Source organism: Athalia rosae, chromosome 5 (assembly GCF_917208135.1).
Source record: "Athalia rosae chromosome 5, iyAthRosa1.1, whole genome shotgun sequence".
Classification (NCBI taxonomy): Eukaryota; Metazoa; Arthropoda; class Insecta; order Hymenoptera; family Athaliidae; genus Athalia; species Athalia rosae.
The window spans coordinates 14,905,922-14,931,248 of NC_064030.1; the positions used below are offsets into that span (position 1 = coordinate 14,905,922).

General features: G+C 39.6%; 4 protein-coding genes across 16 annotated transcripts in view; 1 reads left to right on the forward strand and 3 right to left on the reverse strand.

Moving 5' to 3' along the window:
- The window catches only part of LOC105691603 (muscle calcium channel subunit alpha-1), a 25,813-nt gene extending 17,207 nt beyond the window's left edge, over positions 1–8,606 (reverse strand). For 5 of the 12 annotated variants that reach the window (XM_048655945.1, XM_048655943.1, XM_048655942.1 and 2 more), the window contains exons 1-14: positions 7,208–8,599; positions 3,637–4,184; positions 3,380–3,485; positions 3,107–3,246; positions 2,859–2,965; positions 2,376–2,731; positions 2,188–2,291; positions 1,899–2,065; positions 1,713–1,812; positions 1,456–1,601; positions 1,309–1,382; positions 868–1,019; positions 668–785; positions 489–581 (exon numbers count right to left, since the gene is read on the reverse strand). In XM_048655945.1, coding sequence (XP_048511902.1) covers positions 489–581; positions 668–785; positions 868–1,019; positions 1,309–1,382; positions 1,456–1,601; positions 1,713–1,812; positions 1,899–2,065; positions 2,188–2,291; positions 2,376–2,731; positions 2,859–2,965; positions 3,107–3,246; positions 3,380–3,485; positions 3,637–3,959 — 1,986 coding nt within the window. In that variant the 5' untranslated portion in view covers positions 3,960–4,184; positions 7,208–8,599. Of the gene's footprint in view, positions 1–488; positions 582–667; positions 786–867; positions 1,020–1,308; positions 1,383–1,455; positions 1,602–1,712; positions 1,813–1,898; positions 2,066–2,187; positions 2,292–2,375; positions 2,732–2,858; positions 2,966–3,106; positions 3,247–3,379; positions 3,486–3,636; positions 4,185–7,207 lie in introns of all 12 variants that reach the window. The other 7 variants (XR_007278596.1, XM_048655947.1, XM_048655938.1 and 4 more) reach the window with 6 other exon arrangements.
- A 1,638-nt stretch (positions 8,607–10,244) lies between these two features.
- Positions 10,245–13,317, reverse strand: LOC105691768 (RNA-binding protein squid-like). Its single transcript, XM_012410470.3, has 2 exons — positions 13,160–13,317; positions 10,245–13,064 (listed from the first exon to the last, which is right to left on the reverse strand). Exon 2 carries the CDS (start codon positions 13,008–13,010, stop codon positions 12,108–12,110), a length of 903 nt encoding a protein of 300 aa, XP_012265893.1. The 5' UTR covers positions 13,011–13,064; positions 13,160–13,317; the 3' UTR covers positions 10,245–12,107.
- A 238-nt stretch (positions 13,318–13,555) lies between these two features.
- On the forward strand, positions 13,556–16,798 carry LOC105691755 (probable E3 ubiquitin-protein ligase makorin-1). 2 transcript variants are annotated; one of them, XM_012410458.3, is made up of 6 exons: positions 13,556–13,845; positions 14,215–14,502; positions 14,600–14,918; positions 15,138–15,460; positions 15,547–15,703; positions 15,799–16,798. In XM_012410458.3, exons 1-6 carry the CDS (start codon positions 13,811–13,813, stop codon positions 15,934–15,936), a joined length of 1,260 nt encoding a protein of 419 aa, XP_012265881.2. In that variant the 5' UTR covers positions 13,556–13,810; the 3' UTR covers positions 15,937–16,798. The 2 variants fall into 2 exon arrangements, with proteins under 2 accessions (XP_012265881.2, XP_012265873.2); XM_012410450.3 differs by having other exon boundaries at positions 13,559–13,845; positions 14,597–14,918.
- Positions 16,799–18,573: 1,775 nt separating this feature from the next.
- On the reverse strand, positions 18,574–25,201 carry LOC105691777. The gene is made up of 5 exons (XM_012410482.3): positions 24,441–25,201; positions 24,026–24,306; positions 23,633–23,936; positions 21,903–23,553; positions 18,574–21,793 (listed from the first exon to the last, which is right to left on the reverse strand). The coding sequence occupies exons 1-5, from the start codon at positions 24,442–24,444 to the stop codon at positions 21,721–21,723; spliced, it is 2,313 nt and encodes a 770-aa protein (XP_012265905.2). The 5' UTR covers positions 24,445–25,201; the 3' UTR covers positions 18,574–21,720.
- Positions 25,202–25,327: the final 126 nt, after the last annotated feature.

A 25,327-nucleotide genomic window follows, 5' to 3' on the forward strand; every position in this document is an offset into this window, starting at 1 on the left:
GGGTGAGATATGTGCAAAATTTGCGAGAAAATCGTTTCTTTTTTTCATCAATTGTTGGTTCAACGTTTCGCCAATATGTCAGCAAATTTTCAAAACTTAATTTGAAGTGTTTCTCGTTCCCTTCTATACTTTGCCGCGACTCGATTCGCCAAACTTTGAACCCGTTTCTTTCGAAACTCCAATATTCAAATTTTCTGATCAATCGCGCTCAAGTTTTGCACACGTCATTTGTCAATATTCAAATATTGTTCCGACGCGCGATTGTTTTGCGCTTTTCAATTTTTTTTCTTTCTGCTTTACCGACAAACGGTAAGGCGATTTACGCGTTGTAAATCGGCCATTTTGGAATGTTGAAGAGAAAAAGAAATCCTTCAAATAAAAATTGAAAAATATGAATACTACCGTACCGGTCGAGGTCAAAAAACATCGAATGAACAATTCTTTGAAAAAGAAAAAACTCTCTTCCCCGAACAGCTCTGAAATTTTACCTGAAACACGGTCAGCAGGCTCTGCCAGAAGCTGTCGAAGTTGCTCCTCGGTTTTTCCTGCGAACCTGGGGAGTTGAATTTACCACCGAACACCTGAAATTACGGTACAATACGGTTATGATACAGAGTGTGTTTCGTAATCTCGAGGCTAAGTGTATTAAAAATTACGTAATACGAACCTGCATCCCAAGGAGGGCGAAAATAACGATGAAGAGGAATAGAAGGAGCAGCAGCGAGGCGATCGATTGAATGGAGTTGAGCAGGGAAGCGACGAGATTCGACAACGATCGCCAGTACCTTGAATTTTTCGTACTCGTTAGAGAAAAATTGGGCAAATTTTTTGCCTCATCGCGCGGTTCCGGCGAAATCCTCTACTCACTTGGTCACTTTGAACACCCTGAGGAGTCGAACGCACCGAAGAACCGAGACGCCGAGCGGCGGCATCACGTCCGTATTCGTCAATATCATCTCGCCGATCGAACCCACGACGACGAAGCAATCGAAACGGTTGAACAACGAGACGAAGTAGCCCTTACGAATCAAAGAACGACAATGTCAAGCGAGTCGAATCGTCGATTGGTAAACTTTATTCGTCGAAGAAGAAGAAGAGGAAGAAGAAGAAAAAGAAGAAGAAGAAGAAGAAGAAGAAGAAGAAGAAGAAGAAAAAGGAGAAGAGGAAGAAGAAGCAGAAGAAGAAGAAAAAGAAGAAGAAGAGAAAGAAGAAGAAGAAGAAGAAGAAGAAGAGAAAGAAGAAGAAGAAGAAGAAGAAGAAGAAGAAGAAGAAGAAGAAGAAGAAGAAAAAGAAGAAGAAGAAGCTCACCTGGAATCCCAGACTGTACATTTTCAGCATCATTTCCATGGTGAACAATCCGATGAAGAAGACGTTAGTCACTTCTGAAAAGGTGGACGAAAATGAGCGTGAAAACTTTCAACTTTTCGCTCACAGAATCCCAACTCCGAAACTCACCTTGAAAGTTATCGAGCCATTTCGGTTGCTTGTAGTGCTCGGTCGCCAGGACACCGGTGTTCAAAAAAACTAGGACTATGATCAGCCAATAGAACACCTGAGATTTCACCGCCTTCCTGCAAGCCCTCCGCATCCGCCGGTTCACCCTGAAACGGTAAAAGTAATTCGTCAGTTCAAAAATCGACAGCGTCCGCATCGCACACCCGAATAATCGTGGACGAGAAAAGAGAAAAGAGAAAAATATCATCATCCACCACCTTTCGAGGTCCCGTTTTTTTCTACTCCAAATCGACTCCTGCTGAACGTCCTCGTCGCCCTCCAACTGATCGGTGCTCTCCATCTCGTTCTGCTGTTTGGCTGTGAATGTAAAACATTGCGCGTAACGTCAGCGGGGATTTCGTTGGACGGAAAAATTTTGGAAAAACCGGTGGGATTTTGCTCACGCTTTCCGTCCTGCATCAGCTGAGGCTCGTCGGCTTCCGGTTCGATGTCTTCGGCCTGAGTTATCCAGTCCAGGTAGCCCCTGAGGTCGTCTTCGATCTGCTGTTTCTCGCGGAGTTTGTGGAAATCCCCTCTCGCCTTCGCCTTCTCTCTCTCCTTGGAGAACTCTCTGTGTTTTTGAGAGTGAGGGAAAATTATTTATTTATTTATTTATTTATTTTTTGAACGAGGAACGAGGTCCGGATAATTCCGGTTCTTTCGAGAGTTTTTTTTTTTCTAATTTTTACTCACCCGGACAACACACCGAGAATCAGATTCATCACGAAAAAGGCACCGAGTATCACCATGGAAATGAAGTAGATCCATTGCCAGCTGTTTCCCATGGCGTCTTCGATCTGGAAAATTCATTCCCGGGGGTCACGAATCCGCCGGAACGTAAGAGTCGCGGTTTTTTTCGAAATTTTTCTCGATTCACTCACCGCGTATAGAACGTCCGTCCATCCCTCGAGTGTGACGCATTGGAACACGGTGAGCATGGCTAGTCCGAAATTGTCGAAATTCGTTATACCGGAATTGGGACCCTCCCAAAATCTTTTCGTGCAGACGTACTCCGCCCCCAATTCCGAACACTTGAAACCGCCGTCGTCCATGCTGCAGGGATGCGGCTCCTCCATCATCTCGCCGGTCCTGTTGTTCCAGCACGTCTTGTGCATCTTACCGGAGAACAACTCCAGCCCGATAATGGCGTAAATAATAATCACGAAGAGCACCAAGAGCGCGATGTGCAGCAACGGTATCATAGCCCGCAAAATCGAGTTCAGAACGACCTGCAAACCTGTTCAAAAACAAAAAAAAAACAGAAAAAGATGTTTTTTTTTTTTTCTTTCTCAAATCCAGCGACTCCCGCGGACTTTTTTGGTCCAGGGCTTTCTTCCGCAAAAAACGCGCGCGCGCGGACTCACTTGGCACCCCTGAGACGAGACGCAGAGGCCGAAGGACCCTGAAGGCTCGCAGGGCCTTCACGTCGAATCCTTCCTTCATCAAAATCGTCATCAACGTGCTGATCATTCTGAAGGAGGAAAGAGAAAGAAAATGAAAAATCCATTTCGAGGGCCGTTTTTTGGCATTTTTTGCCATTTCGAGGGCCATTTTTTGCCATTTTTTGCCATTTTTTGCCATTTTTTGCCAATTTCTTGGGGCGGCGACTCACCCTATCACGACAATGGTGAAATCCAGCAAATTCCATCCGTTTCTCAAATAGGCTCCGGGGTGGGCGACGAATCCGTAGGCGATGATCTTCATCACGCACTCCACGGTGAATATCACCAGAAAAACGTACTCGATTTTTTCCTAGAAATTAATTTGTTTGTTTTTTTCTTTCTTATCGCCGATTGTCGAGAAACGATCGTTCCGAGATTTCGGTTCGAACTCGTTTCTTATTTTTTTTTGTTTTTTTTTGTTTTTTTGGTTTTTTTTTCCTCACCAAATAAGTGTTCGTCAGATTGGAATCGCTGCTCGGATAAGGTGTGTAGACGGCGAGGGCCACGCAATTCGCGAATATCGTCAGCAGGATGAGCCATTCGAAGGGTCTGCGATTATTCTGACGTTAAGGAAAAACCCTATTTTTCGAAAAAGGATAAGAGAACAACAACAACAAGAAGAAAAAAAACCGAAAAACAAAAAAAATAGCAATCCTGAAAAGCGAGCGAGAATTAACCGTGTCTACACAAGAAAGGTTGCTTCCATTCGATGACTTCGATGCACATTTTTCTCAGAGGATTTTTCAAGGGCAGACAATAGAGCGCTCTTATCGGTCTGTCGGGCGGTGGTTTTCCGCCTCGCCTCTGCGGCCTCTTCGGGGCCGGCGTTTTGCTAGCGTTCGCCGCGTTCGCCGGCGTGGTTTGCACCTGCGATACCGAGGCGGCGGCGGCGGCGGTGGCGGCCGCCTGCTGATTTTGCGTGTTCGCCGCCACGTCTCCGCCGTTTTGTCCCCATGACGACGAAGAGGAGGCCGTTGCCGCTGCCGCAGAAGCTACGGCGCCTCCGCCGTTCTCCCCGCTCATTAGTCGGTGTTGATGAAAGTTCGAAGATTCCCGACGACACGAGATCGGTACCCTCGACCGCGTCGCTTCCGCTGCGGGTAGACCCGACGGCGCAACGACGTCGAACGATCGGGCGTTCCGCCTCGCAAGAAAACAAATTTATCCTCCTCCTTTGCTCCACGCTACAAGATCCACATTGCACGTACGGAGTTGTCATGCTATCGTTCGGTTGTACGCGAGGGCGACCTAAACGGCGACGGGGAAAATCATCAGAGTTACGACGAACTTTGCGAAAATGGCGGTAAGGAGGCGATGCCGGAGGCTGAACTATTTTTCTTTGCTTTTTTTCTTCTTCTTTTTTTTTGTTTTTTTTTTTTTCGAGTTCGCTATACTTTTTTCTTTGAGCTTTCGCACCGGCGCCACACGGTGTAACGTGGGGGTGGGGAAGGAAGGGTGGGACACACGTATACACGGGTGTTCGTACGTGTGTTCGTATAGTAGCGCGGGGGTTCCCTTGTTCCAGGTCAATGGGTGGGCAGATATTCGTTCAAATATATATGGAGGGGTTGGCCAATCCCGCGATGGGGATGATAGTAGGGTACGTGGAGCGGACGACTTTTATCGGAGCCGGTGTATAATATAAGCGGGGCTCCTCTCGTATTCCCCGTTTCGCAACGTTGCTTTACAATGCAACTTTCTTGATTGGAAATACCGTAGGGGTGGTAGGGGAGGTAGGGGGAGGGGAGGGGGGGCATTGTGCGAAACGAAACCGATCGAACGAATAATTACCTCCGCGTTTTCGAGCACGATTTTTGTCCGGGAGACCCGATTGGCCGACTAAAACTGTCCACTGAAAACGGGGGAACGTTCTGCCTGCGTTTTTGAATCTCGAGGTTTTTGAAAGATTCAAAATTACAGCTTTGGAAACGGTTTACCAAAAATTTTGTGAAACGATTTCGAATCGAAATAAAAAAAGAAACGTTCTATTGGTGCGAAAAATCAGCTTACCCTAAATTTCAAAAAAAACTTCGTCGATTTTGGAAAAATAAAAAAAATGGCCAGCCGACGAACGCTGCGGATTAATATCGAGCGTTAACGTCCGATGGTGAGCCAGCATTTTGAAAAAAAAATCGAGTCATGTGAAATTCGTTTCTTTTTTTTCCTTCTATTTTTGTTGGTTGAGACGTTATTGCTCGCTACCGTCCATGGATATCCAGATCGTAGTTTTCCCGGACATGGAAAAAGGAGAGAAAAAAATAAAAATCTTTCTCGTCAAAATTCATCGGCGAAATTTGGAACCGCACGATTGGCTTATATCCGCGAAGAGTACGTGAAGAATATCATCCGCTGTCGTTGGTGGAGAAAAAAAGAAAAAAAAAACAGATAAAGAAAAAAAGAAATGGCCATACGTAGACCTATTCATTCGGCGGGGGATGTTACACGTTACAAGCTAACGTATCGTTTACGGGACATGGTATGGGGAAAAAAAAAAAAAGAAAATCGTTGTACACAACACCGAATCGCGGTGTAATAACGATGCTTCGCCACTCTCTCCACCGTCTTTACCCTGGGAATCGAAGCGGAGGTCTGCTATATTTAGTAAGCCCGAATATACCGGCCCGACTAGTCTAAACGTACGAGGCTAGTAAAAGACTCGTTTTTAAACGCTGGGCGTTCGTCAAGTGCCGCTAACTCGGCTAACGTTCGCCCCTCGCCGAATTGACGTACGAAACGACGTTAGCGCGCAGAAAGTACATAAAAATTATTCATAAATCAGCGCAATGTGTCCGGCATCACACAACACGGATCATTCGAACGAATCGAATCGTATTCCACGTTTGTCCCTCGCGTTCTCTATTCTCTAGATTGATTCAACTTGGAATTACAATGACGACCGGTTATTATTATCGTTATTATTGTTATTATCGAATAATATAAACGTGGACCCGGCAGCTGGTTTTGCCCGCTATTTGCCAGGGGATATGTTTTATTTTGTTGTTGATTGCCCACTTCTGCGGATTTAAATATAGCTCGCTTACGTTACGAAGGCGATATTCCCCCCGCAAAGTAGGTACGCGATATTCGAGGGTATAGTATTTTAGTTTTACCCTCTTTAAAAGCGAAACCGCGGCGTGAATCACTTTTGTCGGCTACGCAAATATAAAACGCGAGCTTATGTCTGCTGCGCTAGCCATCGTCGTCCTCGCGAGAATTCTTTCCTTTCCATTCTCCGCTCCCGTCGTCGCTTTTTCTCCTCGCTCTCTGCGAAAACCCCCGCCGACGATATAATGTCCGACAAAATGTTGGGGGAGTAAAGAAAAAAAAAATAAATAATCAATCGCTGGCCCCGCTTGATCGAAAACTAGAAAAAAAATTCTATTCAAGGGCGAAGAAGCTTCGTGTGTAAAGGCGTGGGGATGCAGACGACGCGTCGAGCAACAAGCGACATAAAACTACCCACGCGGCTTTTTTGATTCACGACGTCGAAATTGCGTTAAAAAACAAAAAAAAAAAAAAAACAACCGCGATCTTCGATACTCTGTCGATTAATTTTTTATCGCTTTTATTTATTTTTTTTTGTTTTTTTTGTTTTTTTTACAACAACCCTCCCCCCGAAAAAAGTCTTCGCAAACGATCGAGGAATACCTTGGTTTTTTTTTTCCTTCTTTTGCTCCTATTTTATATTCGCGGCGAACCCGCGGACATAGGTGGTCGAGAGCGTGACGCATTCGGATACTATTTATATTTATAAAATGAGATGAATCGAAAAATTTTCAGAATGCACGAGGACGACGGTGTAACGCAGCTACCGCGTGGTCGGTTTTCCGGTACACGTCGCCGTGGAGCTACGACGCTGATTTTTCTTTTCTGTTTTTTTGTTGTTTTTTTTTTTTTTTTTTTAAAAAACAAAAAAACAACTGTAAGTTCACGAGCGTGCAGTTTGTGAAAAAAATAAAAAAAAAAACAAATTAATCTCCCGCATGTGATTATCGGTGTGAAATAAGACGCGTTATTGATTTCGGGACTTGACCCGCCGATGAATGAGATAATTTTCACGATATTCTCGGGGTTGAATTTATTTCGTTACGTAAATGGCGAGGGTCGGATGAAGATTTTTTGAAAATGAGAAAAAAAAAAAAGTAATCTCGCCATCGCTTCGTATCTGCCACAACTCGTCAACCCCATATTGTAGTCGAGGCGAGCTCGAGCGTCGAATATTCCCTAGCTTCTTTTTACCATTTTCATCATTTCTTCCGCATTCGACTTACCGCATTCTTAATTATTTTAAACTATTTATTTTTCTTCTTCTTTTCCTCGCACGGACGACGGAACAAGTATCACGTGAACTGTCCCGCTGGTTCGTTCGGCATATCCAAATATAAACGCTTAGCGTCTCCTCTTTTTCTTTTTTTTTCCTTTTTTTTTTCTCCTTTTTTTCTCTCTCAACACACTCGACGCACGCACGCACGCACTGAAATTCTTATTTTTATTATCTTATTCCGATTCAGTTTTTTTTTTTACGCTTCAAACGCCGCACACTGAACTTATACGTCACCCCTCGATCACACTGGACGAGTACAACAATTTCTTTTTTCTCGATAAATTTCAACGATGAATTTCAATTATTTCCAACGTGTGTTGTTTTTTTTTTTTCTTCTTCTTCTTTCTTTTTTCGTTTTACAACCCCCCCGTATACCCTGTGATGTAACTACGTTGCGGCGATGATTTCAATGAATTATTATCGTCGTTATTAGAATGATTTTATTTTCTTTTTTTTTTTCTCACGATATCGACGACATCGACGACGTATCCTATATTTTAGTCATTGTGTACAATTATAATTTTCGGAGAGTGATTATTTTGAAGATAACCAATACGATTGATAACGTGACTAATCACTAAGACGTGTCAAATTACGCACGAAAACAACATTGATATCGATATAGTTTTGTTATTCAGACTTTGAAAAGGAAGGTTTGGAAAACGAAGGGCTCGAATAGATAAGTTTCGCGATCGGAAATCTCAAAGCAAGATCTTCACCCCGTGTATTATTTTTCTCCTCGAGGAACTTCCGTTTTCTTCGAGCTTTTCATTCGGACGAAAATAATTTTCACCCCTTTCACGACGAACGCGCGTAGAGGCGAACGGAGTAAACGAGGTTGATCATCTCGTCCGAATTTCGGCTGGATTCTAGAACGACAGCAGTAGGGCGATTGAACTCTGGGCGTGAGTGTGTCGCTCGCAGGGGCGATCGGAAAGGTAAAGGGGGAATGTCACGTTTTACGGGGAACTCTTTACTCCGATATTCTTTTGTTTTGCTTTTTTTTTTCTATTTAATTTTTCAATTCTAATCTGAGACGCGGTATCCGAGCTATCGGAGGCCAGGGTGCGACCCTCGGGGCTCTATTTTATCCGGCCTATCTCGCCTGATCAATTATTCAATTCTCGTCCGTTTTTCCGTCACGGGGATTCGGCTCGTAGCACCAAAAAAAAATTTTTGTTTTCAAAATAATTTAAAATAAACGAAATGCGCTGCGCTGCGCTTCCCCGACGTTAATAGCAGCGAATCGATGCCACACCGCGCGACTCGTCAAAGTGTCGTCGTTTCCCGACTGACCGAACCGGCGATAGAATTGGCCCAGGGATATGACGGGGTAGGTCCGCGCCCCTCTTAACCCGAAGCTGTCGTATCTGCCGCTACCTCGGCAACGACGCCAGCGTCGTCTGGCGTCGCTCGACGTCGAAACGTTCACCCCTGCCCCCGACGTCGACGCCCCGACGCCCCGACGCCGAGCCTCCGTTATCGCGATCAAAAACGCGGCAAACCGTCCGCTGCGGACCTTAAATTCCGGGAAAACGGGACCCCGGACGCGCTACGGGGCGGAAAAATTCCGTCGCGACGGAACGCGGTCGGGACGATCGGATACCGGGTGAAAAAATTCCCTCGGCAATTCGTATACCCTGTTTCGCATGCGGCGAATACGCGGACGTTCGCTCCCGGCTTTTTTCAAAATCGACGTTTCGATTGTCGACGCGGTTCGTATCGTGGCGCGACAGTCGGTCGTTCGAGATTTGAATTCGCGTAGATTTCGCGATCGCACCGCACCCGGCGGCCGTGACCTCTGGCTGAGACGCGCAAAACATTTCGAATCCTTGTGCACGCGGTGAAAGGTGCTGCCGATTTATTTATTTTACATCATTTTGTTTATTTATTTTTCCACGAGCCGTTTGCCCGTATTGGCGAGTTTCGAGTGTTGAGGAAGCTCTGCGGGGGGGAAAAGGGGGAGGAAAAAAAGATTCTGCATTGTATGATTTTTATTAATGTTTTCTTTTCTTTCTTTTTTTTTTTTTTGTCCTTTTTTTTGTTATAATTAAAATATACACTGTGTCATGGGTGAAACAAGCGAAATAGTAACTAATAGTAACAAAATATTTTTCATCATTTTCATCTCTTTCGACACACATATTATCATTATCTCCGCTATAATTATTAACATTATAGTTATTTATTATTTATATACTTTAGTTATTTATACTTCTTTCTCTTTAATCATTCTTTTTTCACATCTCGTTAATATAAATTTCTTTCATTATTTTTTAATTTTTTGTTCCTTATTAATTTATTTAGTTTTTTTTTTTTTTTTCGTTTTCAATTCTTTTTTTCATCGATTTCAATCACACGCGAAGAGAATACGGTATACATAGTATACATGATTTAATTTCAAAAGCACAATTTGACTTGGGATTTTCATAGCGATAAGTAAAATCCGCTGAACATTGTTCTGTTCGTGACGGTTGTGAGGGAGAGAAGAGAAAAAAAAAAAATCGAAGAAATCACGATGATCGCGTTCCACGGATTTGAATTGATAATAATATCAACATGTTATTAATCCAAGTCAAAAGTTTCACCGCTTTTGTCTTTCCTTCTTATCCGTAGCGGTATTATATGTATATTATAATAATAGTAATAATTTTCAAGAATTTATAAACCTCCTTCTCACGATTGTAGCCTTAGAGACTGTATGTGTATATATATATACTTATCGAATTCCCAATATTAATCATTTGCCTAAACATAATTTCGTATTACCTGCTCTTACTTTTGTTTCATTCTCTCGTTCTTTTACCGTTACCCAACATTTTTCAAACTCTTTCTTTTACATTATTCACCGAAAATATTTGTGATTTATAGTTCTTAGTTCAGCGGGCGATGGACATAAAACAATTTTTTTCAATACCTAATTTATACAAAGACATTCCTTTCATACCAATATTTGATATCGTTCCTTACTCGATTCTCTTGTGTTTTTCTATTTCCTTGATTTCAATTTTTCAATTTACACGTATGTACTCGTTACACGTATTATGTATATTTGTATTATGCCCAACCGACTTTTGCGATTGTAGGAGCATTATTGTATATAATATTATATTTGTATATGTATATATATATTTTTATATATATATATCATTGTCTAATAATATATAATATAATCGCAGTCTTTTTCAACACCGCGGTGATTGCGGTCGATAGAAAAGGCTCTAAAGGAGACGGATAAAAGATATACATATATTATCATTTTACGTTGTTTTTTTTTTCATTCTATTTTAAATATTATTTATTCATTTTCTTTCTATTGTTTTTTTTTTTTCTTTAATTTAATTAAATTTATTTATTCAATTATTATTATTATTTTTTTTTTTTAATATTTTATCACCGCTGTTCAAAATAGAGATATTATGTCATTACGATTCGTCGTCGTTGATGATTATTCTGCATTATATGTGTCTCTATATATGATAATAATTTGAAAAAGAGATACAAAAAAAATTAATTTCCAATATTTTGTTCTTACGTCGTATCCTAAGTCGCGTTGCGTCGATTTTGACGACACGAAGATTTTGTTTCATCTTATGATATTATTTTCGTACGATCTCGCGGCAGAGTTTTATTCGAGAGAAGAGAATGAAAGAGATGATGGAGAAAAATTGTTTGCTTTTTTTTGTTCTTTTTCCGTTTTTATTACAACCGTTCGGGATTGAGAAATTTTAATATAATGCGTATGGGTGACCAATAATTAATTATGTTTAAAGAAACTGGATGTTCAATCGAAACTCGTATACATGCAATAATTAAAAAGCACAGCTTTTTATTATTTTATTATTACAATTGTTTTTCTCTTTTCTATCAACTCTTTCATTCTATTTTGCATTCTCTCTTTTTTTTCCTCTCGCTGTCTCGTTTTCTCCCTGTACATCTATTACGTTATTTTAATTATAATAATCTTTCTTCGAAACATTTCGTTTTCCCATTCTAACACCTAATCGCTATGTAAATTAATTATACAAGATATCTCGCAATGCTCAACTATTCTTTTTTCTTTCTGTCTCAGATTTCTTTCTTTTTTATCATTTTCTTATATTTTCTTCATCTTATATAATTTATAGAAACTGTGTGTGTACGTGTGTTATGTATTTCCGTGAATTATTTTATTCAACTTTATTTCTACTCTTCTATTCACATAATTTTTTTTTTTTCTTTCCTTTTCGGTTTTTGCTCCAATTCTTAAATCAATATAATGGTTTTACACGGATAGGAATTAAAGTGATAATATTAACGTGTCGTTCTTTTATTTTCATCACGGATTGGCTTACTTAATTATAAAAGAAAGACATTTATTTTCAAGAATGATCGGCTCACTAGTTGGGCTGAAAATAAATATACAAAATTTGAAAAATTAGGAAAAAAAAAACAAACAAACAAAAGATTCAATAGAGCAAAAATGTATAATGAAATCTTACGCGGGGAAAACTTATATTCCCCATAATTTTCTTGAGGGCTTTCAGCAGCAGCCTGACGTAAGTAAATCAAAAGAGCTATACGTTAACGTCTCTTACCGCGAGGAATAATCTAGTACACAGGTTTTGTCTCCCGCATATCGTGTTGTACGATTACAGGGACTTGTGGCGGCGGATGAAAGGAAAGTTCGCAAGGTTCACCACGGGAGTCCAATTGTTTACTTTTTTTTTTTATTGGTATTTTACTCTTTCTGTCCTTTTAAATTCAACCCTTTCCTGCCATGAGCATACTCCTTGATTTTTAGTTTTTGGGCGTTAGGTATGGCCTTGTTTAACGATGAGGCTGGCTCTGATTAGCCACCCGCCTTGCTAGTAAGGCTGATGTCTCGGGTACTGCCTCGGCCCCTGTCCGTTGCCACGGGGTTTTGCTTGCGTCGAATATCCAGTATTCTCATAACCCTCGTATCCGGCATAATCATAAGCTGCGTAGGAGTCGTCGTACCCTCCTTGGTATCCGTTTGCATATTCAGGTATGTACCCGTAGCCACCTCCGTAGTATCCAAATCCTTGATTGCTCCAGTATCCCTGGCGACCTGCCTCTGGATTCACCTTTACCTTTTTGACATCGACTTCCTTTCCATTTATAACTTGTTTCGGCGTCTTTAATAGCTTGTAGACGACATCTCGTGAGTCAAAAGTAACGAAACAAAATCCTTTTCGTTGGTTCTTGAGCTTGTCAAAAGGTGCCTGGAGTTCTACGATTGTGCCGTACTGACCAAAATATGTCTTTATATCGTCGTCAGTTATTTCTGGAGTTAGGCCACCGACGAATATTTTACCATGTTGAGCCTTTTTGCTAACACGCTTTGGATCGACCTTACGCTTGTTGATGTAGTGCTCACCCGATGTTAGAAGTTTGTCGATGGTCTTCGGGTTGGTAAACACCATGAAGGCAAACCCACGAGAGACTCCGGTGTATGGGTCTATCTTGACAGATATACTCTCGATTTCACCGAACTTACCAAAGTGATCGCGGAGTTCTTTGTCCGTCGTGTGACGGGATAAACCACCAACGAAAAGTTTTCGCTCGTCGTCGCGTCCCGGGATGCCGGCAGTAGCTTGCTGTCCCTGTTGACCCTGTTGCTGTTGCTGCGCCACGCCGCCTCCACCACCTCCTCCGGGTACGCTGGACGTTGTCGTCGACGTCGCATTGCCCGTTCCAGTTTCCTCTTCTTCGTTGTTCTCGTTTTGATAATACTCTACGGCGGCCATTGTGCTTTTTCCAAGTTTATCACGTTGCCCCAAAGTCGTGTGGTCGCGGTATTTCTGTACAAGCAAATCCCGTTTAACTGATGATCAAGATGCTGTGGTTTTAAAGTAGAAATCTGTCCGATTCTGTTCTTACTGATGCGGAGACTAACCTGCGCCGATTAATCGGGAAGATACTTCAATGTCGGAACTAGACGCCGACCGGTTTGCGGGAAAAACTAGTGACGAGTCCGCCGTTCGTGACGACTATTTTTACTGGGAAGGATCCCTCGGTGCCGGCAACTGGCGAAAGTAAAGACGCCGGTTAAATAAAACTTGTGAACGGTCCACAGGGCCGATAATAAGACCGGAATTATAATTTAAGGAACGGTGAAACCGACGAATCGTGAACGAAACGGCGCCAACAATGGATGACAATGGCAGTCCGAAGCATGGTGGAAATCTTTCCACCTCATAGGCCCGTAGCTTGTCTTGTGCCCTTCGTAGTTCGTGCTGATCACCGTATGCGCGGTGGGGACTCGGGTCGTGATTTGTTAATTTGTTGCCAGTTTTTGAGTGACAGCAGAAAAAGTCTCCAATAAGTTCGACAGTCTCGGCCCTGTTTGAAGATTGTAACGGCCAACGGGGGCTGCTCATCGTTGATTCGTGACGCAGAGTACTTCTTGAACCGTGGATACAATTACTCGTTGATAATTCGGCCCTTGAGGGACCGAAAAAATAACAACAAACTCGATATCGTCTGATAAAAGTTGCGCGGCTCACTGCGGTCGCGCGGACCATTGTTACGACGTGAGTTCAACAAAATGGCCGATACCTGGAAACAAAGCGTTATTTGCCGGTAAGCAAAATCAATTTATGTAGTCCCAAGTTATACTTTAGCACCCGCTGATACTGCGAACGAGAACTTCGGTCTATGCACGATTTTTAGCCACCGTTTTGACCTCAAAACGTCTGAAGATGACACGTTGGGAGCCCTTCCAAAACGTCAACACTCCACGATGGGTAAATATTGACATGGCCGTTGAAAGGAGTATCGTTACACTTCCGCAATTGGTTTACAAGATCTTGAACTTTTCCACGCAGATTCTCTTTTTTTCTAAAAGATTTTCATATTCCATATTCGTGATTGTCATCTGCCTGATTCTCTCTGACCGTCGAATATCTTAGGATACAAAAAAGGGAACTAGAAGTCCGCTTCTTGTTCCAGGTATTTTGTAAATGGCATATGCCGTGAAGGGAGTAATTGTCGATACCAACATGTCCAGAGCACGAGACAAGAATCAGCTACCCCTAGTATCCCAGAGCATAGTACTGCTCCGACTATCGGCTTATGCCGTTTCTTCAAACAGGGCTCATGCAAATTCGGAGGTCGCTGTCGATTCAAGCATTCCACTCAGGAAGAATCTACTCCAGAAACAGCCAGTACATCATCCTCGCAACTTAAGAACCTCACTAACACCGCAACAGTATCTGCCACCCCACTATTTGAGGAGGAGTAAATATCTCTTTCATCTCTTGTAGTTCGGTAACTTTCATCGATTGTCTCGAATCTTCTAATAGTAGCATCGTCGTTCCAAACTTCCTTCCAGCAGTAAGGAAACCCCATGGCGACCAGAGGAATGGGTCAAGGCACCAGAGTTTGTTCCATCCTCAATACCGATTGCTTCTTCTTCAACATCTGAAGCAGGTAACACGGCTGCAACAACTTCGACTCCGATATCTTACGCCCGGGCGTTGAACCCCCTCGCTCAAAGCTCGAATCCTGCCTCCGAACCAATCTGCCCTTACGCAGAAGCCACCGGAATATGCAAACAGACCAATTGCGCGTACCTCCATGGAGATATTTGCGAATTGTGCGGCAGAGCAGCCCTACATCCTCACAACGAAGAAAATCGGAAAAAACACACAAATGTAAGCGCAAAGTTTCGATATTTATTAAAATATACATTCTGCCGGGGACTTCCTCAATCACGGCCAGTTTTTGCTTTTCGATAATCCGATTGATTTCGCAAATAACTAAATGCGATCGTGTTTTTAATCAGATCGTGAAAGGTTCGTTTGTGTCGTCAAGGTCGTTTTTTCACCGGCTGGCCATGCGGGTTTCCTGAATTGATTTTTATCGTTAAACAGGCTTGCGTTAAGCAGCACGAGGTGGACATGGAATTGTCGTTTGCGATTCAAAGAAGCCGTGAAAAATCGTGCGGCGTTTGCTTCGAAACAATTATGGAAAAAGCATCGAGGGAACAAAAATTTGGTATACTGCCGAATTGCAATCACTGCTTCTGTTTGACCTGCATAAGAAAATGGCGACAAGCCAAGCAGTTCGATAATAAAATAATCCGGGCTTGTCCCGAGTGCCGGGTTGCGTCCGATTTCGTATGTCCAAGCATGTACTGGGTCGATACCAAGGAGGAAAAGGAGAAACTGATCACCGACTACAAAGAAGCCTTGAGGTGAGTAAAAATCCTTTGAACATTTTAAAACTGCAACGTAAAAGAAAATGGATTTTCATTGCGCCGTCTTCACGTTCTATTTCCAGCACTAAGAACTGCAAATACTTTAGTCATGGTCTGGGTAAATGTCCTTTCGGAAATAAGTGTTTCTACCTTCACGCGTTGCCGGACGGTACAAAAGCCGACGTTGGTCCCCCAGTAAGGCATCAAGGTATCGGGGATGCGGACATCGATTTTCTCCAGGTATGTAACAAAAAAAGAAGTCACACGGATCGACAAGAACTACATTCTCCATAAACGGCGTGACTCAAAAACTCCTTTTTTTTTTGTGATTTCAGCAAATGATCCTCTGGGACTTCCTAGACGAGCGGGAGAGTCGCTGGATGTACAGTATCGATGATCTCGAAGAGTTCGTAGCCTTTTTTTCCGATTCCGAAGACTCCGACTGGTCAGAGCATGAAATGTTTTTCGATTAGTTATCGTTACGGGCAGTTAAATACCCCTTCGTTATTGAACGGCTGAATATCTTAGTCATACCGTCCCGGCCATTAACTCAAACCCTTTCTAAATATCTCCAAACTTACACTGTATCGCCTCCGCCGCGCGCTTCTTACGATCTATTAGTCCATAATACTTTAGAGCCCTTTTAGTGATATAGTAAAAAAATAGAATTAAAAAAAGACTAATTACGCAGCGATGAAAATTAAAGTTCCAAATTATCTGATTTTTTTTTTTTCATTCCGTTTGATCGAAACCAAAAAGGAAGAAAAGAAAAAAAATTGAATCAAAAGTGCTCCGTAATTAATTACAGTGGTAATTGGGCTTGGGGTATTATCGACTCATCGATAAACCCTACCTCTGAAAAGAAGGAAAAAAAAAAAGAAAAGAATCATCCACTTTAAATTATTAATTTTGTACAGCCGTGATTTTATTTAGACGAAGTTGAAAAAAAAGAAGAAATTGAAGAAAAGAGAGAAAAAAAAAATTCTAGTTTATTATAGGATCTACGTTATACTTCATGTTATCATTTAACACACGTGCGAATGGTTTTCCGAGTGAATAATTACCTATATGTATAGTTAGAGAAAACGTCTGCGCGAATGACATTAGGAATATTAATATAGTATAGGTACGAATAGGGGAGGAAATAACACTGATATTCCAACAATGAATAAAAAAGAAGCCGGGGAAAAGAAATTAAAAAATTCAATACAGGAACTAGAAGAAAATAAAATGTAATGAAGCGAGAAGAATAAAGCACACTAAAGTACCCAAGCTTCTGAGAGATTACTAAAAAAATTTATTGAAGAATTTGAAATGAACAGATCACAGCAAAAAGAAAAAAATACGAAACAAGACAAAATGAAACACAATTTTAGAGACGATAAATTTTGTGATAGTTCATTAGAGCGAACGCGTACCGTAGCTACCCGAACGTAGAGCGGGCTACTGAATTTCAGCGAAGTTTTTTATTTACAAGCAAACAAATTATCCAACGGATTAAAATTCGATAATTCGCCGTCGATCGGTGAGCGTAAAACGCGGTAAAATAATCTACTGAGCTTTCAAATGATAAAATTCGCCGAATCTTTGCCCAAGTTTGTGACATTTGTATTACTGCGGTACGCGTTGACCCTTAGAAGGTGAATCCACGCCTGAAACGAAAAATAAAACACAAAAAAAAAACCTAAAACATTGCTACTGCCTTTGTTGGTATTGTTGCCGTATTTATTAAGATAGCTTTATGTACAGTGATTTAATATTATACTAAATATTATTATCATTATTATCATTATTATTAATTATCATTATTATTATTGTTTTTATTACTGTTATAACTAATATCCGAATTGAACGTAAGAATATATTGAATATGGTAGTTAAATTATAGTTAATCGAAATGTAGGGGATTTAAACGATGAAATAGCCAATTTTTTCTTTTCTCATTATTAACATATTGTATATTAATTTCTCGTTACAGCTAAAAAAGCTCCGTATACAGGGGCAATACGTGAAAACTGGAACTTCGTTTTTATCAAATTTTTTTTTTCAATGGTTTTTAATAGGATTTTTTTCTCATTTTTTTATCATTAACGATGTATTTTACTGGACGGCAAAATTGAACAGAAAAAAAAAAATATATATATATATTCACATATGAATATTTACAACTGAACAACCGATGTGATCTAGCACCACACATTTCCGCGATAATAATTATTATTTACTTTTTATTCGATTATTTTATTCAGTTATTTTCTTTTGCTCTTCCTCTTTTAAACTATACGAACGCGATACATCAACTAGTGCGCTTTACACGTTTGTGTACCTAGAATAATTACATTAATTAAACGAGATCGTTTCTTTATTTTTTTAAACCTCGAGTATGAATCGAATCCCGAATCCGCGAAGACAATGTCATAACGGAACGGTGGTATTTAATACAATAATGGAGATGCCGGTAGTTAGTTTTTCGTTTAACAGAATACAGACACATAGCAAAAACAGCAGTTGATCGTTAATTAGAGTTATAAAATAATGATGATGATGATGATGATGATAATAATAATAATGATAGTGTAACAACAATAATTGCAGATTCGCAATTTTGATCCCACGAAGCGTTTTTTTTTTTTCTTTTTTTTTTCTTTTTAAAAAATTTTCAGGCCAGTTTACTTGTTGATTAATTATTTAATGTATGTATTTTTCTAGATGTAAAAGAAAAAACAAAAAAAAAAAAAAAGCAACACCGTTTATTATGCCACGATATTATAGAAATAAAAATTAAATTAAATTAAATTAAATTAGTGAAAAAAATAAAAAATTAACAAAAAAAACCAATTAACATTACCGTATATAATATAGTATAGTATACGGGGACACGGCGCGCATGGTTCTATATAATATATATATTAACATGTTACCTAATATTTTTTTTCTTCTTTTCTATAATATATTTGAATAATTTCGCTGAACTCGCTCGTATCCATTAATTATTATTATTAATTATAGTATTACTATACACATGTATGATAGTTGTAAAATAGGAAGGAAGTAAAAAAATTCGAAAGAAAATACATATAAATATATATTTGTTTAGTTTTTTCTTTTTCTTTTATGATCAGCTGCGGGTAGATTGTAATTTTAAATAGTTATATTATAATTAATGATATAAAAAAAAAAAAAACAACAAATAATGATTCTGCAGTTTTACCTGCAGTTGTATGATGCGTATATGATTTCTACACGTCCTCATATGAGAAAATGAATAATAAATAAATGTATCGTTGTTATTTAATAATTGAATAATATTGAGAAGAAAAAAATGAACGAGAAAGAAAACAATTAATAAGCTTAAAACGCCCAACTGCCAAGTTATAATTGATTATATACGATCGAGAGATAACTATAGTTCTTATATATACAATGTATAGCGAATGTAACAAGAAATTTAATAATTATGTAACACGATATTGAATATTAACGAAAGAAATACAAAAAAGAGAGGAAAAAAAAAAATTAAAGACGAAGTACGCACAAAAAAGAAAAGAATAAAAAGAAAACTGTTCTTGATGTCAGAATGTTAAGTATATTTGGTAATGTTTAAAGAATGTACAGTTTTATTCTTGGATCAAGAACATTAATTTTTTATCTCACTTTTCTTGTTTTTGCGTACGATTTTAAATAACGATTACGAAGATTGTACTATTCGGTAGTGATAAAATTTTCATTATTCCATATTTTTTAGATAATTCTGTACAATATTATATTATAAATATTATACTAAAATTGTAATATTACACGATATTTATCTAAGTCCATAACTACCGATCGCAGCAAAATTCAAACGCCATCTTGTCCGTGTCCTTTTATTCTCGTAGCTCTGTGCCTTGTCCTATTACGATCTTATATTATATATATATACATATTGTGTATCTACATATCACATTTATGTGAAACGACGTACCCCGTCATTCCGCCGATTTTAATAAAAGAAAAAGCAAACCACAAAAAATACAAAACCACAGAAAAGAAAAGCTCAAAAAGGGGGTTTGAATAAACAATTTACTGTCAGAGCCGTCGTCGTGTGCAAATAATCAAGAGAAGACTCTGCTAGAACTTTGACAGAAGAATGTTCAATAATTTTTGAGTTAATAAAAAAATTATTCCGATCAAAATCTCGACGTATGAAATGTTTTGGAGCATATAGATTAACTGTCAAAGTTTCGGTACGGTCTGACCGATTGAGAAAAATGAAACTGACCCATAACTTGCAATGATTTGTCTTTATTTGTCAAACCGCCAAAGACGAACGATAACTTTTAAGTATTATTGTAATGATAATGAAACGTCAAACCCCCGCCCCGTGTGAAACCGAAGGGTGTTTTTTCAGGCACCCTAAATATTCCCATAACCCGCGCTCTATTTTCACCGACCTGATATTAGAATGATAATAAATAACAAGGATTTCCACCGTTTTTTCGATCGAAATAAAATTCTTTGAAATTTTTGCGCCGTTTACTTTTAGTGTTTTATTTCTATTGTTATATTTAATTTCTAATTAGAGCGTGCATGCACAGCTGTTCAGTGTTCAGCACTCACAATTGAATGTATCCCTCGAATATTATAGGGTACTCGTGTACTAATATACCTATACCAGCTGAATATAATATTATGTAATTTAGGGTGGCCGGAGAAAGACTAATATTTGTCTTGTTTTGCGTTTTCTATGAAAATAAATTAGTTTCACGTGTTTTGAAAGCCCTCTCCAAAGATTAGCTCCAAAACAAGATTTTCAGGGGTTACTCAAGGTTGTCAGAAGATTCCAAAATCGTCAAACACTGTTATCTGTTTTCTGTTCGTCATTCTGTTATTTTCTGGGTTAAAAATGATGGAGATTCTGAAACTTCCGAGTCGATATTCAAAATGTTTTTTATGTCGAGCCGATCCCTGGAGGGAGCTTTTCAAACATGTCGAACGAATATATTCTCATAATAAACGCGAATAAAAAGAATATTCGTTTTTCTGTGCCACCCTGATGTAATCAGTGGTACGATAAATCGAACGAAAAAAAAAGAAAATAAAGACTAGAAAAATTGAAAAAAAAGAACTATAAATAATTTGCTATCCTATAGTAGAGCTATAGCACATTGATGAAGAGAGTAAACTGCAAGAAACGCAAGTAAATAAAAAGAAAAAAATTAGAAAATAGGAAAACTATTAATATTGAATGGATGAACAAATAAAATAAATTTTAGTGTAAATATATATAAATATTATAAATTGTATATTGAATAATAAAATGAGGGTGAACCATTGTACATCAGCGTGTAGGGATGGGTATTGATGAATTATCTTTAAAAAAATATAATTGATATATATATATATCTATATTCGGAAAAAAGAAAAACAGGTATTTATTGAAATAAATATCAGACACATTATTTTTGAACCAATTTTGTAAAAGTATTACGCATTTTGCCCGTTTTGTACGTTGCATACAACCACGGGCGAAGTGCGTAGTCTTTGGTTCGTCGAAAATACGTTACAATTATTATGGTTATTATCTTATTATTATCATTGTTCTTATTGATGTTATATCTAATTTCATAGCAAACGAAGGCACTAGGATTTATTCATTTTTTGCGCATATTTTAATGACGATAATAATGTGATAATCTTAGTCGTCATCATCACACGCGTTATATTACAGATGAGAAATTAACGTACGATTTTAATAAGTTTTTTTTATTTTTCAATAATCAATAATTTCTTCTTATAATCTAAATTGTAAATATTGAACAATGAATTGGGCATGCCTCTTCTTTTTAATCTCGTTTTTTGTTCTTTTTTTTTATATCTTATAAAATAACGTTGGTACAGGTACTTCGATGATTTTTGTTACATATTATTTGTATACCTACCACTTCTTTCGTTTTTTTTTCATCGCCCTATCGTTAGGCACGTCTAAATTCTGCCTAGGGACAAAAAAAAAAGAAGAGGAAAAAGAAAAATAATCAAAAAGATACCAACTAAAATGCTCAGTTTGTTTTTCCGTATATTGGAATTTAATTCTTAAGGCACGTTTCGTTATTAATTTTTTTTTTTTTGTTCGAACAATTAACAGCCGATGCGAACGACAAAAAAGAGGATGAGACAGAGAAACGAAAGGCACTTTCCGCCAAAAAGATAAGTGAGGGGATGTTGCCGTGTCTCATTTTTTTTTCTCTTTCGTATTTTATGCTAGTGAAATTGAAATTTTAAACAAGAGTCGCACTTGATGCCGCTTCTTTTTCAGATACGTACGGCCACTCCTCGCCCACCTCTCCCGGCCTGGAATCAGGACAATATTTTTTTTTTGTTTTTTTTTTTTTTTTTTTTTTTTCTTACGGTTGAAATAACTTGGTGGAAAATTTTGATCATTGAGCGGATTTTAAACTACCTCAGCACGTTGTACGGCTGACAAGTCATCCGCTGTAGGGGCTGGTAAATCCTTTTTTGCACGGGACTGGGTCCTGCCCGGTCCTCCAAATTTTCTTGTAGCCTCAATTCCTGGCTCATTTGTATCATCATATTCACCCTGGGATCCTGGGGCAATTTTGAACCACCAGAGATCATATTTCCGCCCGTACCGGGTCCTGCGATCGGGCTTTGTGCCTGATTGTTCGCGTTCTCATTGCGCTTTCGATATTTCGTTGAATATTTGTAAAAATCCGACATCTCAAAGGGTTTCGTTACCTCCCTGTAAGGTTGGTACTTGCCCGCCTGAACTACGGTGCAATTTTTCGGAGACTCTAACATACGGTCGTTATTGTTTTCTAATAATTTCGACTCCGCTGGTATTTCGAGAATCTTTGGAACCTGCTGATAACGAATCGGTTGCTGAATGTGGTTTTGAACTCGTTTTTGTTCGTCGGTCAAAATCCCCGGACTCAAAGCCACGTTATTGTGCACCTTTTTATTGATCAGGGAGGCTGATGGGCCTGGTCCCGAATCGAGAGACGTTTCGTACCACCCTTTCTCTTTTCCTTTCGACCCAGCACTGTCGGTCATATCCTTGTCTTGGGAATCGTGGGACTGACCAGAGTGCCATGTTTCCACGCTACCCAACGACTGAGTTCTGAGTAACATTCTACTCGGAGCAGTCTGCGATGCGATTTGATCCATCGGCTGTGGAGGTATCAGTGGAACATTGTGCCTGGGTAACAGTGAAGTGCTTTTGCTTCCAGCCACAGTGTGGTAACGAATTTGCGGGTCTCCGCTGCCAGCTGTTGTATTGGAGTGCTGAAGCGTACTCCGCTTCCTCCTGTCGAGACTTCCAAACTTATCGACTCCCTGTTCTTCGGGACACCAGATTATCTCGTCTTCGTATCTGATCCAGTAACCTGGGGGCTGATGAGGGTCTGTCGGGGGCCCGTTCCCCCTGGAAATCCTATTCGCTGCAGGTTCCCTACTATCTCGTCGGGGGATAATGTTCTGCGACTGATGTATTTGATTAGAAAATCCAGTCTGGTAATCAGGGGTGGGTGCGTAACGGCGCACACTTGTTTCAGTCTCATGGAAAAATTGTGATCCTGTAGGGTGATATCTTATCGCATCGTTGTCTACAGTTTTATAATCAGGATACTGTTGATGGTTTTGCAGCAATTGTTGCTGCTGGTGATGCAGCTGTTGCTGTTGTTGTAACTGGAGCTGACGATACCTCAGGATCCTCTCTTGCTCCGTGTACGTATTAGGAACTGGTCTATAATTCCTCTCCGTGTCCAAATAGTGGCTCGTATTTCTAGATCCTCCACTTCCATGAGAATACGTTCGAGCTCTGTACTGTTCAGGTAAAATATATACGTTGTGATTGTCATTGAGATCGTTTATTTCCATAAGTTTTGGACTGTGTGTCGTTGGGCTGTTCGTTAAGAGTGGGCTACGATTTTGGTTGTAGATTGTCGCCAAAGGCGCATGATGCGCCGTAGGTTCTGGGTCCTGGTAACCAGTCCCAGGGTAGGTGTTGTAGTTTTGTTCCGGACCCATAGGACTGAGACTGACTCCACCCTCTTGTAAAAGGCCTCGCGACGATTTCGAGGACCTTTCATTGCCTGGAAAAAAGTTAAGCGGTTATCGAGAGAATTCTTTGTTGAAAAGACATACGATGACGACTAACAAATTTCTTCTTACCAGTTCCTTCAAGAGGTGGTCTAGGCTTTTTAGTTCTGTGCTTTCCATGGCCTTGAGGATGTGGCTGTGTAGCGTATGCAGGTAAATGAGCAGGAAGTTGTGAAGTTCGGTGGGATTTCCCGTGAGATTGTCTAATAAAATTAAGGCGAGCATCGAGCTCCTGAAGACGACGTTGACTCTGTTGATACACGAGTCTGTGCTTCCTACGGACAGCCTTGCTCTCTCCCGGATCATTGAAGATTCCAAGAGCTGCTTCCGCTATTCCAACTTGTACTTGACGTTCTAATTCCAAAGTCGACTCCTCCTAAAAGACGAACAAGCGATCCAGTTTAGTTTTTCCATTGAATGATTGCATCTTATTGGCAGATTGCAAGATTTAGATAAGTTACTTACAGCCTCTGTAGTTTTCAATTTATTTATCAAATTTTGTGGGTAGGTGAAGGCAGTTCCAACTCTTCTGCGGAAGCTCGGCGGACTCTCTCCAGGTTCTAATGGAATCTCTGGAGGAAGAATCCCGGTGAGTTCAGCCTCATCTATGCAAAGATTTTTCAGCTCATTGTTCTTGAGTATTAATTTCTCTTGCAAGGCTTGACGACGCTGTTGAAGCCACAGAAGCCTGGAAGCAAGCGGTTCATCCGTCTTTGGTCCCGCCCCATTTTCATTCCCTGCCATAACTGAGTAAAATATATTATTAGTGGTTGCATTTTTCTAAACGTTTGTCCATCACGATGCGAAAACTTCCAATTTCGTTGAATGTTTCTTCATTCTGATCTCAAATGTAACAAAGAATTCTTCATGCTCCACTTACCCATATTATTGTTATAACTGCAGCGTCCCGCTTATGTTGCTTATCTCGATTACATCATTTCTCCATTGAGTCACTGCTCTAATATTTCTCCTCGTTCTGTTGGTCGCGATTATTATATTTCCGGATGTTTTTCAACACATTATAAACTTCGTAGAGAAAAATCAACCAGCGGACCGTTTCGCTATTAACTTTTGTTCTGGTCAAGCGAACAAAACCAATTAATGGAACCCAATTGCTTAACTCGGGTTTGGGTTAGGTTCAATGACAAAATGTTGAAACATTATGAACATTGCACACAATTGGTATATTTTCCCAAGACGATACCCACTCTAATCAGTCTCATGTTCAATGATTATCAGTCATGTTATCAGGGGTAATTTTTCAACCTTGTTTTTAATTGATGTAATATTCATCAAACGTCAAATAGCAAAATGACGCTTCGATGACATTGTTCGATTTATTCGGTGCGTCTACATTAAGACCACCCAACAATCCAATATAATTAGATTAATATTATTTTTGTATCACTAAATCGAGGCACTATTTATTTCGTATCTCATAATTTACAAGTTCTACATTGTTCATCAATGTTTAAAACTATTTTTCTCATTTTTATAAACAATTGTTTTTAAGGCAGCACAACGGGATCGGCGATCAACGCCGTTTGGTCGGTCACGTTAGGATACATTTATTACACATGTAAAGATGTGAAGCCAACGTAAAGGCCAAATGATTCTTGGGTTCTTAGTAACATATGACGTAAAACGTAAGAATTTCATCCTCTTTGTCGATCCCGATTGGCCAGCAGCCCTTAAGGGTCAAAATGGCATTTCTTCGATCAGTTGTGATTGGTTGACATCACCAAGCTTACGTCTTACGAACAAATC